The 20,121-nt window shown below is 34.4% G+C and overlaps 1 protein-coding gene across 2 annotated transcripts in view; it reads right to left on the reverse strand.

Annotated features, from left to right (window-relative positions):
• The window catches only part of LOC145291379 (uncharacterized), a 172,156-nt gene extending 154,813 nt beyond the window's left edge, over positions 1–17,343 (reverse strand). For both annotated transcript variants that reach the window (XR_013869399.1, XM_080137169.1), the window contains exons 1-2: positions 17,182–17,343; positions 2,584–2,625 (exon numbers count right to left, since the gene is read on the reverse strand). Coding sequence is in view for 1 of the 2 variants with exons in the window: in XM_080137169.1 (XP_079993295.1) it covers positions 2,584–2,625; positions 17,182–17,206 (67 nt within the window). In the remaining variant the exon portion in view is untranslated. The remainder of the gene's footprint in view (positions 1–2,583; positions 2,626–17,181) is intronic.
• Between the last annotated feature and the right edge of the window lie 2,778 nt (positions 17,344–20,121).

The raw sequence follows: 20,121 nt of genomic DNA on the forward strand, positions 1-20,121 counted from the left end.
CCACCTTAGACTGCCAATATTGCTTAAATTTGCATACATGTATTATTTTTGTATCTGAAGAGTTCTAGGCTTGTGCACCATTGCTTCCCTTCAGCAGATTAATGCCAACCATGGCCGCTTATTGCTATGCCTCTCAGCACCATTACCACAATTGTGTAGTGGCTCAAATCGTGTGGACAAATTTGATAAATGTCTATGATAATAATTCACTGCTTGGAGCGGCAGTTTTAATGGTTTGCTTATAGTCGCCATATATTCGGAGTTCCCTATTGCTGCTTTTAACAACAAGCACTACATGTGCATCCCACCTGGAATATTATATACTTTTGTAAATGCCTTGCTTTTCCTGGCAACCAATTCTCTCTTCAGTTTTTCCCTCAAAGTACAAGTATCCCATTTCTCCATTGAATTAGGCATCATATTTTGGTCAAATTGATCGGCCAATCAGAAAATGAAAATGAACGCAAACGTGATTACCCAATAAGAAACTACATAATTAGTAGACGACTTTTGATAAATTTTTGGGAAAAAAATTTACTTTCTTAAAAGTTGTTAAATAATTTTTGCTACTTTATTTATTGTAATTCGTATTTGCTATTTTCTCTTTCGTAGCATTTGTAATATTTGCTTGGCAATGCCCAGCATAATCCAGCGGTTTATATCAGATTCTGGGCAAACCCGAGCGAACGCTTACATATGTCCGGTCCACAAAAGGCACTAATTTTCTTTAGTCTTTATGACATCTAGCTTGTTCAACAGAACGTCCGTTCAGAGTTTAGCTTCAACTTTTTCGTCCAGTCCCTACCCTTCACGACTCGTAATGTTAAACTTCTTAATTGTTTTGAATTTATTTCCTAAACGTTTCTATGCTTAATTTTCAAGTCCAAACACATCCATCTGTGTATATTTTTTTTTTATCTTCATAACATTCGGTTTAACCTATTTGGTTTATATTTCCATATCTCTTCTATACTGCGCCCTCTACTACCTGTGTCGCCATTTATTATGTTTCAGTTAGCTATATTAGAATTCTGAAACAGCCAATAAAAAAGAAGTAGAAGAAGAATCATGGCAGTTGGGCTGCAGTGGTTGATCGAAAGAGTGAGCATAACACTGCAAATGTTGCTGTGAGGAGACGCTGTCAGACAGACCCAGTAGAGAGAAAGCAAGAGATATGCCAATAAGAGAAAACAAGTACCAGGGTGGGGTGAGGGAAGTGTTAGTTAAAGCAATAATTGTGAAACAATCAGCATGGAGGAAGGTCCAAGTACCAACCGGTCTGAAGCCATGGCATTGTTCAAGCAACACTGGCAATTCATTTCGAAGAAAATAGGATCCAACAAATAATAAAAACTGTGCAGCAATATTGTTGAGTGTTTTATAGAACTTGTATCAATAAAGACATAAAAAAGCTGTATATCTAAAAAGAAAATATCACTATGTAGAAATATTGTTTTGTCTGTTTGGTTCTATTAGTGTTGTTGGGCATCAGAGGTGTGTGATACTATTGAATGGCTCTATTTCTTCACAGTAAGGACCACCAGAAAAGAGATTAACTAGAAAATGAATGATAATAGAAAAAAAAAGTGGATCCATTGAACTCCACAGACCAGTGACGCTATGACCATTATTTCTTGACTTTCTGGGTGGCCAGATAATGATAGTGAAAGTAAGATGAAGAGAAAATGGAGGCTGAAAGTTTTCAACGATAGGCTGAGGGAAAACTGGACATATCTGGTTTCGAGAGGATGCTGACTGTTGATGGAGAATGATCTCAGTGTGTGATAAAGAAGGTTGCCATTGGGGGAGGGGGGTAAAAAAACCGGACAACAATCATAATGGGTCCTTACCTATTAGAGTATCACACACATACCTCGAGCACAACTAAATTATCCCTACATTTTTTTTTTACATAGGACTCACCACTTATCAATCACTTATCAAGGCCCGGGGCACTCGAGGATAAAGGTTAATGAGTGTACAGTAGTCAATGGGATAATGTCGTAGAGATTAGCTAGAAAATGAATGATAATAGAAAAAAAAAACGTTGATCCATTGAACTCCACAAGCCATCATTTGTTGACTTTCTGGGTGAGCAGACAACGATAGTGAAAGTGAGATTAGGGGAAATGGATGCTGACAGTTTTCAACGATAGGCTGAGGAAAAACTGGATATATCCGATTTCTAGAGAATGCTAACTGTTGATGGAGAATGATCTCAGTGTGTGATAAAGAAGGTTGTCATTAGGAGGGGGCGGTGTAAAAAAAACGGGCAACAATCAACACATAATGTTTGGGTTCTTACCTATTAGAGTATCACACGCATACTTCGAGCATAACTAATTATCTTAACAACTTTTTTGTATTGTTTCTACTCTAGCATCATCATTAACAAAGAAAGTTTTCCAATTTCCAGTTGAAAATCAATAGATGTGTTTTGTTAATTTAAAAATAAAGATTATTAAAAGAAATAAGAGTTTAATTTTCATTTAACATGATTAATTCCTATCTTAATAAAACAGAAACTGTATTTTGAATATTAAGAACATAAAAAAGATTTTTTATTATTTAATTATTACTCACCTAGAAAGCCTGTTCCAAGGATAGATGACACCGTTACAAAATCTACAAGAAAAATTTTAGATATTAATTTGTTATTTATTTTTAAAAAGTCATATATTAATTAATCTACTTATATATAAAGGACACTTTGTGTGTCTATAGGAATGCCTCCAATCAAAAATCGATAATTAAAAAATCTGATTAAAAAAGGAACAGTCCGATTTTAACTAAAGTCGATACTCTGATACAGCCTAACATCACAAGTACATTTTATGAGTTTTATCACCGCACAAACAGAAGCGGACCGGCATACAAAATCAGCAGGAGGTTCTTTTATATGACAGAGGCGCGTTCGAAACGAGTGTTTAAAGCACAATTAAACCATGATACTTAACTTCTGCATTTAAAACTATAATTAAGCCTTTCTATAAAAATGATTTTATAGAATCAACAGTGGGTTCTCTATTGTGAAATATAAACTACAATGAATTGTGCACTAAATCACTTCCTGTGGGCATGTGAAGTTTCCTCCTGGTCCACCGTGATAAGACCTCGAGTAAAGCAGGCAATCAATGGTCTTGATTGAAAAATGGGCAATTTCACTTATTTTGATGACAATAAAAGTATTAGAAGTGTGTAATATTCATGCATCCTAATTCAATTCCGGGGAAGGTCGAATCTCTCTGTTAGGATCCATCAAAACAACATTGGACGGGAGATGTATTGATTTAATTTAATTTTTATCTGTTTCATTTTTTCTGTCTATTTTTCCATGTTAAACATTAATTACAATTATCTTGTAAATCCTTTATTAAAAAAAGAAGCTTGCTAACAAGAACAAAAGATGATTAACTTGAAACACAAAGGATGCCTATTGGTCTTAGTCTAGGAAAAAACCAGGTAGGAGGAAAACAATTAGCAGGAAGAAGTTCCAGGGTTCCGTGATTCTTGGTGAGAAGTTACTGGAATAGGAGGCAGTATTATAATGAAGTATGAAAACAGGGAATTGATCAATAGATCAGATAATTCTGAGAATTGAGAGAAGTCTTGTCAATATTATGGTTTCTAATCGAATACATGTGTCATTCCAAAGATGTGTTTGAGCCTTGGGATCTTTTGAAATTCGTTTGACAATCTCAAGGATCACATAACTCAGTGTTGTCTTCTGCAATTCTTGTACTGGATGTTTTTTGTTTCATACCTTCAAGCTTTTTAGAGGTAAAACAAGGTTAGTGGATTTTTTTTTTTTTTTTTACACAGTGATCACCACTTATCAAGGCCCGGAAGCCACTCAGGGATAAGGGTTATTGCAAGTACATTACGTTAGTGTGGAGATTTGATGAATGTTTACTTAAGGGGGCGGTTCATTAGGAATTTGTTAACGTTGGACTTGAAGACATCCAAGTTGTAGTCCGGTGGGAAGCAGGCAGACGGAACAGAGTTCCACAGGCGTGCAGTTCTAAGAAAGAAGCTTTGTTCATGGAATCCACGTTTTGATTTAGGCACAGATAAAGAGTGGGGGAAATTTTTCACAGTGGATTCAGCTAGACGGGTGTTTTTCATGAAAGATTGGCGAGGGGGGGCAGAGATTGGAGTTCAGACGAGCACCTGCCATGGAAATAACGATAAAACAAGGATAGGCTCGCAACGTCTCTTCTGTGGGAGAGATGTTGCAGGGTAGAGAAAAGGGCATCCCCCACTAAGCCACGAAGAAGTCTATTTTGTACTCTGTCAAGGCAGAATAGGCTGTTTTTAGCAACAGTATTCCATCCTTGGACGTACTGGGCTTTTATATAGACAGAGAATTGCATCAGTAGTGAGATATCTTCTGGAGCGGTAGAAGGATCCCACCATTTTTCCAGCGACCTTGGCAACAGACTTGATGTACATGTTCCATTTAAGATCAGGAGTAAAGGTCAAACCCAGAAGCTTGTCAAAACACGGGGCCTCACCCAGACGAGAGCCATCCATCACAATTGATGCCAGATGGGGATCAGAGCGTTGATGATGTAAGGATAGGAGTTTGGTTTTGGATGCATTAAAGGTAACCAGCCACGTCTTCCCCCACTGAACCACATGCTTGAGATCAGAGGAGAGAGAATCAGAGAGAACTTTGTCATTTACAGCCTTTGATGTGTTGCCGTAGATGGTCGTGTCATCAGCATAGATGTCAACGAATGATTTAAGTATGTGTTTAGGGAGGTCATTGATGTAGATCAGGAAGAGAGTTGGGCCCAGGATTGACCCCTGAGGGACTCCAGCATTTATATTGCAGGCCTCCGATTTTTGTCCATCTACCACTACTCTTATGAGCCTATCGGAGAGAAATGATTTAATGATTGAGAAAACATTTCCAGTTATACTGTAGCTGGAAATCTTGTGAAGTAGACCTTTATTCCATACATTGTCGAAGGCCTTTGATATGTCAAGAGCAATTGCCCTAGAAAGGAAGCCTTTATCAAGAGATTCACTAATCCTGTGGGATATAACCGTCAGCACATCTACGGTAGATCTTGCAGAGCGGAAACCATATTGTGTGTCACTAAGAAGGTTGTTCCTGCTGAGGTGGTTGACTATTTCTCTATTTAATATGGATTCCAGCAACTTACTCATAACACACAGGAGACTTATTGGTCTGTACTGAGAGGGAGATGACTTATCACCTAAATTCTTAAATACAGGGCATACTGATGAGGTCTTCCAGGGAGTCGGAAAGCACTTCTCCTTAAGGCAGCGCTTAAATATTTTCGTAAGTATGGGAGCGAGTTCTGGTTGAAGCTTTTTTAACACTATAATTGGGATGCCATCAGAGCCAGTTGCTTTACTGGAATCAAGGTTCTTGATTAGCTTGGCGACCTCATGCACAGATATTTGTATGTTACTTAGCTTGTTCTGTGTTATAGGAGGAAATATGGGGAGTTGATGGCCTTCATCGCATAGAGTAGAATTAGCTGCAAAGTTCTTTGCAAATAGTTTGGCCTTGTCTGACGCTGACGAGATAACCTCTGGTCCATTGATAATGGTTGGGATAGAACGCACACTTCTGTTCAGGATCCTATTTGTTATTTGCCAAAACTGGTGGGAACCAAGCCGCAGATCAGCTACCTTGGATTAAGCAGACTGGGCATATAGCTCTCTTGCAGTTTTTATTACTCTTTTACAGTGATTGCTGGCAGTCCTGAAAGCAGCTTTAGTCTCAGTGCATCTATTACGTTGGTAGCTATGGAAAAAATGATTTCTGTGCGCGATAGCAGCAGCACATTCTGGGGAGAACCATGGCTGGCTGTTAGGTTTTTGTTGGAATTTTTTAGATGGTATGAATTGGTCTATGCCTACAATTAACCATTCGGTCAGATCGGATACTATAGAGGACACTTCCTTTTTAAACGTGGAGTGCAGAGGTAAATCAGATATGAATGTACAGAAGCTATCCCAGTCAGCCATAGAGTATCGGTATACAGTACGGTGGAGGGGTACGTCTGGGACATTTCGTTTTTATCTTAACGGATACGATGGAGTGGTCGGAGGATTCTAGAGGAGAATGAACAGAACATGAACATAGCTCAGGGGAAGTTGAGAGAAAAAGGTCTAGGAGGCTTGCATATTGACCGGGTGTATCGGGCACACGGGTGGGTTCACAAACAATCTGAATGAGGTCATAAGCAATGGCAAAATCATGTCAAAACCTCCCCTCATCGTCTGTCTTATTTGAATGGGTCAGCCATTCCACATTATGGACGTTGAAGTCACCACAGATGTGGATGTTAGCCGAGGGATGTGCAGACAGTATGTGGTCTATTTTCTCAGATATGCTCTTAAAGATAGTAACTCCGCTGTTGTGGGGCCGATAGAGGGCAAATATAAATGCAGTGGTGTTAGCAAGTGCAACCCTGAAGCACATATAGGGTAAATTAGGATCTTCTCTAGAGATATCCCTGCCACACGGGAAGCCATCCTTAATGTAGGCACATATTCCATGCCCATGGCGATCTTGGGGATCAGATTTAGCTGTTAAGTTAGAGATAGGATTACCTCTGTCTTAAATTGATGATGAGGCAAAAGGCATTGCATGCAATTGAAAATTTATTAAGAAGGTGGTGAGCTTCTTCAGAGGATTTTGAAACTAGAGCAGTAGCATCTGCAAATGGTTTCATTTAGTAGGGGTTTGGCTTTAAAATGCTAGGGATGAAAAAGCCCATCCATAATTCGGAAATGAAACTGTACACCTGCGTTCTCATCACCAAAGGCATGTTTGAACATCACTGAAAAGAACAGTGTTATGACACAACCTTGTTTGTATCATTGGTTACCACAAAGAGTTCTGAGATTTCTCCATAAGAAACAACTCGACCTTTCATCCCTTCATGAAATAAGATGACATGAAACATATTACCTGAGATCCCGAATTATGGAGGACTTTACAGAGCTTCTTTATTGACAGCGTCAAAAGCTTTTAATAAATCACCCTTTTTTTAGTAAAGATTATAATATGGTTAAAATTTTGTGACAATTTATAAAAAAAGGAAGCTATATTTTCAAACCAAGCTTCAGTTTTGCTGCTTCGGTTGTCATCCCTGTGACCTTGCTAGGCCACTATATATATATATACTAACAGGGAGACCCGACGGTGCCCGGAATTTAATGATGATCAACGAATGTGTGGCACTCCCATATTTTTATTGCAATCGAAATCGGTGAAATTGGCCATGCAAAAAAGTATCATGGTTTATTGTGCTTTAAACAAAAACATAAATTTTGAACGCGTCCCTGTCATATCAAAGAATTTATTGTTGATGTTATATACCACGTTTTTCTGCTATTTTGATAATAAAACTTCTTAAATACACTTGTGATATTAGTTTGTATAAAATCGTGGGCATTCTGATACAAAACTTACGAACTAAAACACCCGGACACACAAAGTATATTACTGTGAATTTCTTTTTAATCGATCTGACCGTTTTGGAGTCCATAAAGAACAAACTCACACATACACAGTTCTTTTACATAATAGTATATATATATATATATATATATATATATATATATATATATATAAAGCTGAACGTCTGTGTGTGCGTCTGGTCACGAATAGCCTCCTATATGGTTGACTATTATGGAAAACTGATCACATATAATGATAGAAGATAGACACAGGAATGGGTATGTTTGATCTGGCATAATGATGATTCATTAAAATTGTATGGTCTGCATACACGCCTGGTTTACAAAGTATAGAAATAAAAAATTTATAAATTAAAAAAAAAAAACGTTTACAAGTGTTTTTGATATAGATGTACATAATAATACTTTGATAAGTATGTTTTAACTTAAATAGGGATGGTATAATAAAATTGTTGGGTCTGCGTTCGCACCTGGCCTCCATAGAATGGAAATAGGTACTAACTTTAATAAAGACTTTTCATATCTATCTGCGTAAGTATACTTTGATAATTATGTTTCAGTTTGAAGAAATATTGTATAATAAAATTATGGGGTGTTCGTTTGCGCTTGACCTCTATAGAATGGAAATATGTCACAAAGTTTTACAAGGTTTTTTAATATAGATCCACAGAATATTGTGATAAGTGTTTCAGTGTGAACAGGTATGGTATAATAAATTATAGGGTTTATCTATTTTATTTTTACTTTCATCATATTTTGCTTTGGTTTTGAGACTCCCAAATTCGAAGCTATCTCTTTACAACCCTTCCTTTTCATAACCTATCATACTTTCATAAATCAGAGTCCATTTACTGTAGGCTGTTTTTGAACCCAATCAATGACGGGTACTTTTGCTAGTATATATATATATATATATATATATATATATATATATATATATATATATATATATATATATATATATATATATAAGTGTATGTATGTATGTATGCATGTATCTTTTCTTCTGCAGATCCCGAAGGTAAGCAATATGCTGATCATTCTAGGATGGGTAACTACTTGGGATTACCAAATGACTTATGCAGATCACGAAAGTTAAGCAATATGTAGTCTGGTCATTCTAAGATGGGTGACTACTTGGGATTACCAAATGACTGATGTAGATCACAAAAGTTAAGCAATATGGAGTCTGGTTATTCTAGGATGGGTGGCTACTTGGGATTACCAAATGACTGATGTAGATCACAAAAGTTAAGCAATATGGAGTCTGGTCATTCTAGGATGGGTGACTACTCGCGATTACCAAATGACTTATGCAGATCACAAAAGTTCAGCAATATGTAGTCTGGTCATTCTAGGATGGGTGACTACTAGGGATTACCAAATGACTTATGCAAATCAGGAAAGGTAAGCAATATGTAGTCTGGTCATTCTAGGATGGGTGACTATTTGGTAATACCTAATCACTTATGCAGATTCTGAAAGTTAAGCAATATGTAGTCTGGTCATTCTAGGATGGGTGACTACTTGGGATTACCAAATGACTTATGCAGATCACTAAAGTTAAGATGTACATAGTCTGGTCATTATCAGATGGGTGACTAATTGGGAATACAAAATGCTGTATTTAGATCACCAAAGTTAAGCAACAATGAGTTTGGTCATTCTAAGATGGGTGACTATTTGGGATTAGAAATGATTGATGCAGATCACTAATCACTAGATTGTCATAATATGTAAGTGAGCTCCCTGTGATGGAGCTTCATTGTCGAATACCATTAGAATAATATACAATCATTGTTACAATATGCAAGTGACCTCCCTTGGATGTAGCTTCGTTGTTGAACACTGTTAGAATAATATACAATCATTGTTATGATATGCAAGTGACCTCCCTTGGATGGAGCTTTGTTGTCAAAAACCATTAGAATAATATACAATCATTGTTACAATATGCAAGTGACCTCCCTTGGATGTACCCTCCATGTTGAATACCATTAGAATAATATACAATCATTGGTTCAATATGCAAGTGACCTCCCTTGGATGTACCCCCCATGTTGAATACCATTAGAATAATATACAATCATTGGTTCAATATGCAAGTGACCTCCCTTGGATGTACCCCCCCATGTTGAATACAATTAGAATAATATACAATCATTGGTTCAATATGCAAGTGACCACCCTTGGATGTACCCACCATGTTGAATACCATTAGAATAATATGCAATCATTGTTATGATATGCAAGTGACCTCCCTTGGATGTACCCCCCATGTTGAACACCATTAGTATAATATACAATCATTGTTACAATATGCAAGTGACCTCCCTTGGATGTACCCCCCATGTTGAATACCATTAGAATAATATACAATCATTGGTTCAATAGTCAAGTGACCTCCCTTGGATGTACCCCCCATGTTGAATACCATTAGACTAATATACAATCATTGTTACAATATGCAAGTGACCTCCCTTGGATGTACCCCCCATGTTGAACACCATTAGAATAATATACAATCATTGGTTCAATAGTCAAGTGACCTCCCTTGGATGTACCCCCCATGTTGAATACCATTAGAATAATATACAATCATTGTTTCAATATGCAAGTGACCTCCCTTGGATGTACCCCCCATGTTGAATACCATTAGAATAATATACAATCATTGGTTCAATATGCAAGTGACCTCCCTTGGATGTACCCCCCCATGTTGAATACAATTAGAATAATATACAATCATTGGTTCAATATGCAAGTGACCACCCTTGGATGTACCCACCATGTTGAATACCATTAGAATAATATGCAATCATTGTTATGATATGCAAGTGACCTCCCTTGGATGTACCCCCCATGTTGAACACCATTAGTATAATATACAATCATTGTTACAATATGCAAGTGACCTCCCTTGGATGTACCCCCCATGTTGAATACCATTAGAATAATATACAATCATTGGTTCAATAGTCAAGTGACCTCCCTTGGATGTACCCCCCATGTTGAATACCATTAGACTAATATACAATCATTGTTACAATATGCAAGTGACCTCCCTTGGATGTACCCCCATGTTGAACACCATTAGAATAATATACAATCATTGGTTCAATAGTCAAGTGACCTCCCTTGGATGTACCCCCCATGTTGAATACCATTAGAATAATATACAATCATTGTTACAATATGCAAGTGACCTCCCTTGGATGTACCCCCCATGTTGAACACCATTAGAATAATATACAATCATTGTTACAATATGAAAGTGACCTTCCTTGGATGTACCCTCCATGTTGAATACCATTAGAATAATATACAATCATTGGTTCAATATGCAAGTGACCTCCCTTGGATGTACCCCCCATGTTGAATACCATTAGAATAATATACAATCATTGGTTCAATATGCAAGTGACCTCCCTGGGATGTAGCTTCGTTATCCAATACCATTAGAATAATATAAAATCATTGTTATAATACGCAAGTGACCTCCCTTGGATGTAGCTTCATTGTCGAATACCATTAGAATAATATACAATCATTGTTATAATATGCAAGTGACCTCCCTTTGATGTAGCGTTGTTGTTGAACACCGTTAGAATAATATACAATCATTGTTACAATATGCAAGTGACCTCCCTTGGATGTAGCTTCATTGTCGAATACCATTAGAATAATATACAATCATTGGTATAATATGCAAGTGACCTCCCTTGGATGTAGCTTCATTGTCGAAAACCATTAGAATAATATACAATCATTAGTTCAATATGCAAGTGACCTCCCTTTGATGTAGCGTCATTGTTGAACACCATAGAATAATATACAATCATTGTTATAATATGCAAGTGACCTTCTTTGTATGTAGCTACATGGTCAAAATACATAAGAATAATATGCAATCATTGTTACAATATGCAAGTGACCTCCCTTGGATGTAGCTTCATTGTCGAATACCTTTAGAATAATATGCAATCATTGTCATAATAGGCAAGTGACCTCCCTTGGATGTAGCTTCATTGTCATATTCCATTAGATTAATATACAATCATCGTTTTAATATGCTAATGACCACCATTGGGTGTAGCTTCATTGTCGAATACCATTAGATTCATGTACAATAATTGTTATAATATGCAAGTTACCTCCTTTGGATGAAGCTTCCTTGTCGAATACCATTAGAATAATATGCAATCATTGTTATAATATGCAAGTTACCTCCCTTGGGTGTAGCTTCAGTGTCATATACATTTAGAATAATATACAATCATTGTTATAATATTCGAGTGACCTTCCTTGGATGTAGCTTCATTGTCGAATTTCATTAGATTAATATACAATCATTGTTATAATATGCGAGTGACCTACCTTGGATGCAGCTTCCTTTTCTAATACCATTAGATTACGCAAGTAGCCTGCCTTCGATGTAGTTTCATTTTCAAATACCATTAGATTAATATGCAATCATTGGTATAATATGCAAGTGACCTCCCTTGGATGTAGCCTCATTGTCGAATACCATTACATTAATATGCAATCATTGTAATATTATGCCAGAGAACGCTCTTTTATGTGGCTTCATAGCTGGATATTTGTACTAGCATAATATCTAGTGTTGCCGGGGATTGTATAAGAAAGGTGACTATATGTACTAGCAAAAAGGAAGATGGTGCGATTATGTCATAAAATCATGAACAAATATTGTCCAAATTAGTAACATATCCAAGAATTATGAAAAATGATGAAATGCGAGTTATTTGTTGGTGTGTTTATAATGAAATAACACGCCAGACAATGTCACAAAGTAATTATTTTAGCAAAAGGAAAGGATATTATGTGGGTTAAATTATAAAAAACGATTGTTGAAATTAGTAACATATCCAAGAATTATGAAAAGTGATTAAATGTAAGTTATTGGATTGGTGTGTTTATAATGAAATGAACAGCCCAGATATAGTCTTAAAGTTAATATTTTAGTAAGAGGGGGTCGATTATGTGGCTTACATCATTAAAAATGATTGTAGAAATTAGTAACATATCCAAGAAAAGTGAAAAAGTATGAAATGTGAGTTATGTGATTGGTCTGTTTGTAATGAAATTACAAGCACAGACAATGTCTCAAATGTATTATTTTAGTAAGAGGAAGGGGATTATGTGGGTTAACACATGAAACATGGTTCTTGAAATTAGTAACATATCCAAGAATTATGAAAAGTGATTAAATGTAAGTTATTGGATTGGTGTGTTTATAATGAAATGAACAGCCCAGATATAGTCTTAAAGTTAATATTTTAGTAAGAGGGGGTCGATTATGTGGGTTGATCATTAAAAATGATTGTAGAAATTAGTAACATATCCAAGAAAAGTGAAAAAGTATGAAATGTGAGTTATGTGATTGGTGTGTTTGTAATGAAATTACAAGCACAGACAATGTCTCAAATGTATTATTTTAGTAAGAGGAAGGGGATTATGTGGGTTAACACATGAAACATGGTTCTTGAAATTAGTAACATATCCAAGAATTATGAAAAGTGATTAAATGTAAGTTATTGGATTGGTGTGTTTATAATGAAATGAACAGCCCAGATATAGTCTTAAAGTTAATATTTTAGTAAGAGGGGGTCGATTATGTGGGTTGATCATTAAAAATGATTGTAGAAATTAGTAACATATCCAAGAAAAGTGAAAAAGGATGAAATGTGAGTTATGTGATTGGTGTGTTTGTAATGAAATTACAAGCACAGACAATGTCTCAAATGTATTATTTTAGTAAGAGGAAGGGGATTATGTGGGTTAACACATGAAACATGGTTCTTGAAATTAGTAACATATCCAAGAATTATGAAAAGTGATTAAATGTAAGTTATTGGATTGGTGTGTTTATAATGAAATGAACAGCCCAGATATAGTCTTAAAGTTAATATTTTAGTAAGAGGGGGTCGATTATGTGGGTTGATCATTAAAAATGATTGTAGAAATTAGTAACATATCCAAGAAAAGTGAAAAAGGATGAAATGTGAGTTATGTGATTGGTGTGTTTGTAATGAAATTACCAGCACAGACAATGTCTCAAATGTATTATTTTAGTAAGAGGAAGGGGATTATGTGGGTTAACACATGAAACATGGTTCTTGAAATTAGTAACATATCCAAGAATTATGAAAAGTGATTAAATGTAAGTTATTGGATTGGTGTGTTTATAATGAAATGAACAGCCCAGATATAGTCTTAAAGTTAATATTTTAGTAAGAGGGGGTCGATTATGTGGATTACATCATTAAAAATGATTGTAGAAATTAGTAACATATCCAAGAAAAGTGAAAAAGTATGAAATGTGAGTTATGTGATTGGTCTGTTTGTAATGAAATTACAAGCACAGACAATGTCTCAAATGTATTATTTTAGTAAGAGGAAGGGGATTATGTGGGTTAAATTATAAAAAACGATTATTGAAATTAGTAACATATTCAAGAATTATGAAAAGTGATTAAATGTAAGTTATTGGATTGGTGTGTTTATAATGAAATGAACAGCCCAGATATAGTCTTAAAGTTAATATTTTAGTAAGAGGGGGTCGATTATGTGGCTTACATCATTAAAAATGATTGTAGAAATTAGTAACATATCCAAGAAAAGTGAAAAAGTATGAAATGTGAGTTATGTGATTGGTGTGTTTGTAATGAAATTACCAGCCCAAACAATGTCTCAAATGTATTATTTTAGTAAGAGGAAGGGGATTATGTGGGTTAAATTATAAAAAACGATTATTGAAATTAGTAACATATCCAAGAATTATGAAAAGTGATTAAATGTAAGTTATTGGATCGGTGTGTTTATAATGAAATGAACAGCCCAGATATAGTCTTAAAGTTAATATTTTAGTAAGAGGGGGTCGATTATGTGGATTACATCATTAAAAATGATTGTAGAAATTAGTAACATATCCAAGAAAAGTGAAAAAGTATGAAATGTGAGTTATGTGATTGGTGTGTTTGTAATGAAATTACAAGCACAGACAATGTCTCAAATGTATTATTTTAGTAAGAGGAAGGGGATTATGTGGGTTAACACATGAAACATGGTTCTTGAAATTAGTAACATATCCAAGAATTATGAAAAGTGATTAAATGTAAGTTATTGGATTGGTGTGTTTATAATGAAATGAACAGCCCAGATATAGTCTTAAAGTTAATATTTTAGTAAGAGGGGGTCGATTATGTGGGTTGATCATTAACAATGATTGTAGAAATTAGTAACATATCCAAGAAAAGTGAAAAAGGATGAAATGTGAGTTATGTGATTGGTCTGTTTGTAATGAAATTACCAGCCCAAACAATGTCTCAAATGTATTATTTTAGTAAGAGGAAGGGGATTATGTGGGTTAACACATGAAACATGGTTCTTGAAATTAGTAACATATCCAAGAATTATGAAAAATTATGAAATGTTAGTTATTTGATGTGTATGTTTGTAATGAAATAGACACCCTAGACAATGTCGCATGGTTGTTATTTTAGTAAGAGAGGGTCGATTATGTGTGTTTTATCATGGAAAATGATTGTCGAAATTAATAATATATCCAAGAAAAATGATAGAAAGATGAAAAATGATAAAATGTGAGTTAGTTGATTGGTGTGTTTATCATGAAATAACCAGAGACATAGTCTCAAAGTTATTATTTTAGCAAGAAGGGAGGGGATTATGGTGGTTAAATCTTGAAAAACGATTGTCGAAATTAGTAACATATCCAAAAATTATGAAAAATGATGAAATGTTAGTTTTTTGATTGGTGCGTTTATAATGAAATAAACAGACCAGATATTGTCTCAAAGTTAGTATTTTAGTAAGAGGGGGTCGATTATGTGGGTTAAATCATAAACAATGATTGTCGAAATTAGTAACGTATCCAAGAATTATGAAAAATGAGTAAATGTGAGTTATTTGATTGGTGTGTTCGTAATGAAATAGACAGGCTAGATGTATCAAAGTTGTTATTTTTGTAAGAGGAAGGGGATCGTGTCGGTTAAAGACGGGGGCGATTTTTTTGGTTACTTCATTAAAAATAATTGTCGAAATTAGCAACACATCCAAGAATTATGAAAAATGGTCAAATGTGAGTAACTTGATAGGTGTGTTTGTAATGAAAAAAACAGCCATACAATGTCTGAAAGTTATTATTTTAGTGATAGGAGGTGGCGAAATGTGGATTAACTCATGAAAAATTATTGTCAAATTAGTAATATATCCAAGAATTATGGAAAACGAAGTTTTAGTTATTTGATTGGTGTGTTTATCATGAAATAAACAGCCCAGTCAATGTAGCAAATTTATGATTTTAATAAGAATTGGACGATTAGATGTGTGCACTCATTAAATTTGATTGTCGAAATTCATAACATATCCAAGAATTATAAAAAATGATGAAATGTGAGGTATTTTATTGATGTGTTTGTAATGAAATAAACAGCCCAGAAATGTCTCAAAGGTATTATTTTAGTAAGAGGAGAGGAATTATGTGATTGAACTCATTAAAAATGACGTTTGAAATTAGCAACATATCCAAAAATTATGAAAAATGATAAAATGTGAGTTATTTGATTGGTGTATTCGTAATGAAGTAGACAGACCAGACAATGTATGGAAGTTATTATTTTAGTAAGAGGTCGCGATTATTTTGGGTACTTCATTAAAAATAAATGTCGAAATTAGTAACATATCCAAGAATTATGAAAAATGATATAATGTGACTTACTTCTTTGGTGGGTTTGTAATGAAATAACCAGCCATATTATTTTAGTGATAGAAGGGGGCGATAATGTGGATTTACTCATGAAAAGTGATAGTCGAAATTAGTAACATACCATAGCCTATGTATCAAAGTTTTTATTTTAGTAAGAGTGGCGGCGATAATGTAAGTTAAATCATGTGACATGGTTGTTGAAATTAGTAACATATCCAAAAAATTATAAAAAATGATGAAATGTGAGTTATTTGGATGATGTGTTTGTAATGAATAACCAGCCAAGAAAATGTCTCCAAGTTATTATTTTAGACAGGTGAGCGATAATTTGGGTTAAATTGTCGAAATTTGTAACAATCCAAGAATTATCTGATTTAACGAGATACGTCCACATATATACTTACAGATTACCAGGAGTCACCCTGGATTCAATGAGATACATGCAAATGTATGCAAGCAGAATACACGGTCGCCTGGAGATAGATGCAAATATATACTAGCAGAATACTTGGCATTGCCTTGGATTGAACTAGATTGATTGAAATATATACTAACAGGATTTAATGAGATTAATTGAGATATATACTAGCAAAAAACCCAGCGTTGCCCGGGATTGAATGAAATAGGCGAGAATATATATTAGTAAAATACCTGGCATCGCTTGGAATTTGATGAGATAAATGTGTTGTATATTACCCGTCCTTTCATATACATGCTATAAATGACCTACCCTAGGTAAGATACAATTATTTCATATGTGTAATACCCATCTTATGTAGGTAAAATATTCTTTTGTTCGAAATAACAAATGATACATAAACATACAAAATTCCTTTCTCATAAGAATAACAAATATATTACAAAACCAAATTCAATTTTCTTATCGTTTATACGGTCCCGAGCAACGCTGGGTATCCCCGCTAGTTAAATATAAAATTAAATGGCAAAAATAAAATATTACTTACACGTTTCAAGGTAAACGATATTCATGAAGATTTTTGGTGAAAATAGAAAATGTATTCAATTTGTTTGTGAATTAAAAAAAAATGATAAATATTTATCAAGAAGTTACGAACAGACGATGATAATTAGAAATAAATTCACTGTCAAACTTCAAATGAATGAATTCATTTAAATAAATGCGTTGCTTAGATGCACAGCTGTTTAAATTCTTTTTATACTTTTATGGTATTAATTGGCATGTGAGAGTATTTATGGTTCGATAAGCCCAGATTAAAAAGAAATTACAAAGAACGTAATGTCTGACGGAAAAAAAACTTAACAAAACTTCGTTTACCAAATACGTGTGTTCACAAACAAATCTATAATGTATAATTTGGTCGCAAAATTTTAAGCATGACTGAACAAGTTTGAGAAATGATTATGTATCAGCTTTCAAATTAGCAATCACAATTTATTATACCTATTTACTATGCCTCCCCACGGGACAGAGTTAGACACCAGGGTCGTTTTTTAACGTGGAGAAAAGGTACAAAAATAAAAATTATCTCAGTCGTGAAGGATTTCTCCTCCACCGAAAGAGAACAAGAAATAGAAGTGCAGCATCTGAAGAACAGATACTACACTTTGATCTTGTCCCGAACGTGTATTATATAACTAAAATGTTCGGTTATATTATTACAATTTTTATGGAAATCACTACGGACAAAATTTGAAGCCACTTTATCTAAGGAGCTAAAAAAAACTAAGCTAGAGACTGGGGGTATAAAATCTATTCATTTTAAAGTAACGTGAGCTATTCTTAAAAACTTGGACATAATACTACCGTAAAACATATACAAAGGGCCTTTGCTATTTTTATGCGGCATACAAACTATTTGAAAATAGAAGTTTCTTTTATCAAGCAGATAAAAATTCTACCCTCAATTTTTATATCTAAATCCAGAAATGTTGCCATTATTTCTCTATGTTCACAACTTAATTCTTTGGATATACGAGATGTTTATTTTTCTCGAATTCCTTGTTTATATATATATATATATATATATATATATATATATATATATATATATATATATATATATATATATATATATATATATCGTCAATAAATCTCATACAACTATGATGATTATATGTTCTAGATATATCATTTTTATTAATTATGACATATGTATATATGTATGTATTGTGAAAACACAATATGCCACTAATTAAATAAAGGTGAGTGCACTTTCTATACTTTGTAATAAATATCCGAAAATGATTAAATAAAATAATTTATGTGGCCAACATACTTATAAATGAAGCATTGATATATATCTATGAGAAGTATATCGCAAAGCAGCATTATATAAGGAAACCAAGCACAATTTGATTTCAAATGATAACTAACTCTAACTAGATGTTTTATGTAAACGGGGGTTCTACTAATACAGACAAATCTATGGTATTAAGTATCTGTGTGCATGTATACGGTCTGGAAAGCCTATCTCTATAATGAAGCATATAAATTGACCAAATATATTACATATTTTACTGTTAAGGAAGAGATAAACAACCCAAATAAAAGAATGACAACCATCGAAATTAAGTGCATATATAGAAACAAGAACTTTTGCTTGTCTAATTACTTCGGACGCACGCATTAAAATAGAAAATATAACTCCCACGATATCACCATTATTTAAATCATATAAATTAGCCTGTATATTTGTTAATTTGATCATATAGACGTATATTATATTGAAACAAAAAAATAAATAAACAAATGAGTAAAAATGAGAAAAAAACGAATTAATAAAAAAGCGAGGAATAACATGAATAAATAAACAGAGCTTATCAATAAAATAGTTAAATAAGAAATGCGCCACCATAAGAAAAACTAGCCATGAAGTCGTAAAATAGGGAAACAGCACTGGTGAGAGTATAATATTTTTTCTGATACTAAAAAAAAAAATTAAGGCTAATATACAACATTTTCGTTAAAATGAAACCAATACCTCCCCGCTGTGATAGCCTGGCCAGGCCTGATAGTACTTCTCTCCTCTTCCCTCCCCTCCCACCTATATTTCCTTTATTTACGACACCTCATTCCAAAACCTCTACTGTCCACATTCACAAATTATACACCCCACCTTTCTTTCAAAATGTAAATCACATCCGGATATATTTTTATATACCAAATTAATTGAACATTGATTCTCGTTTCAATAACGTTTCCTTCCTTGGTCTGATGAGGTGAGCCTCCTTGAATTGGGACTCCCCTGAAACATGTATACACATACATAACAAATAATGTTTGTATATAAGTGGCCTAACAAGGCCAGAGGGAGACAACCGAAACAGCAAAACCGAAGCAGCAAAACCGAAGCTGCCTGCCAGGATACTACATATACAAATTTAGGGGAGATAACCAAAGCAGCAAATATACAAATGTAGGGAAGACAACCGAAGCAGCAAAACCGAAGCTGCCTGCCAGGATACTACATATACAAATTTAGGGGAGATAACCAAAGCAGCAAATATACAAATGTAGGGAAGACAACCGAAGCACCAAAACCGAAGCTGCCTGCCAGGATACTACATATACAAATTTAGGGGAGATAACCAAAGCAGCAAATATACAAATGTAGGGAAGACAACCGAAACAGAAAAACCGAAGCTGCCTGCCAGGGCACTATATATACAAATGTAGGCAAATTTGGGCATATTTTATTGGTTTGACTGTCTCAAATGCCTTGGTTACGTTTAAAAACATCTGGCAAAGAGGCATACGCTGCTCAATACACTTTTCTAAAAGCTGTCTAACAGAAAACACCATATCCACGGTCCTTCATCTATCTTTAAAACCAGACTGGGACTCCAGAAGGATATCAGGACAGATATACCTTTACAATGTGTTTAGCAAGAGCTGTGCAAATACCTTTCCAACCGCAGTCAGC

This window comes from Euprymna scolopes, chromosome 12, assembly GCF_053919585.1.
Source record: "Euprymna scolopes isolate OS-2025 chromosome 12, ASM5391958v1, whole genome shotgun sequence".
Classification (NCBI taxonomy): Eukaryota; Metazoa; Mollusca; class Cephalopoda; order Sepiida; family Sepiolidae; genus Euprymna; species Euprymna scolopes.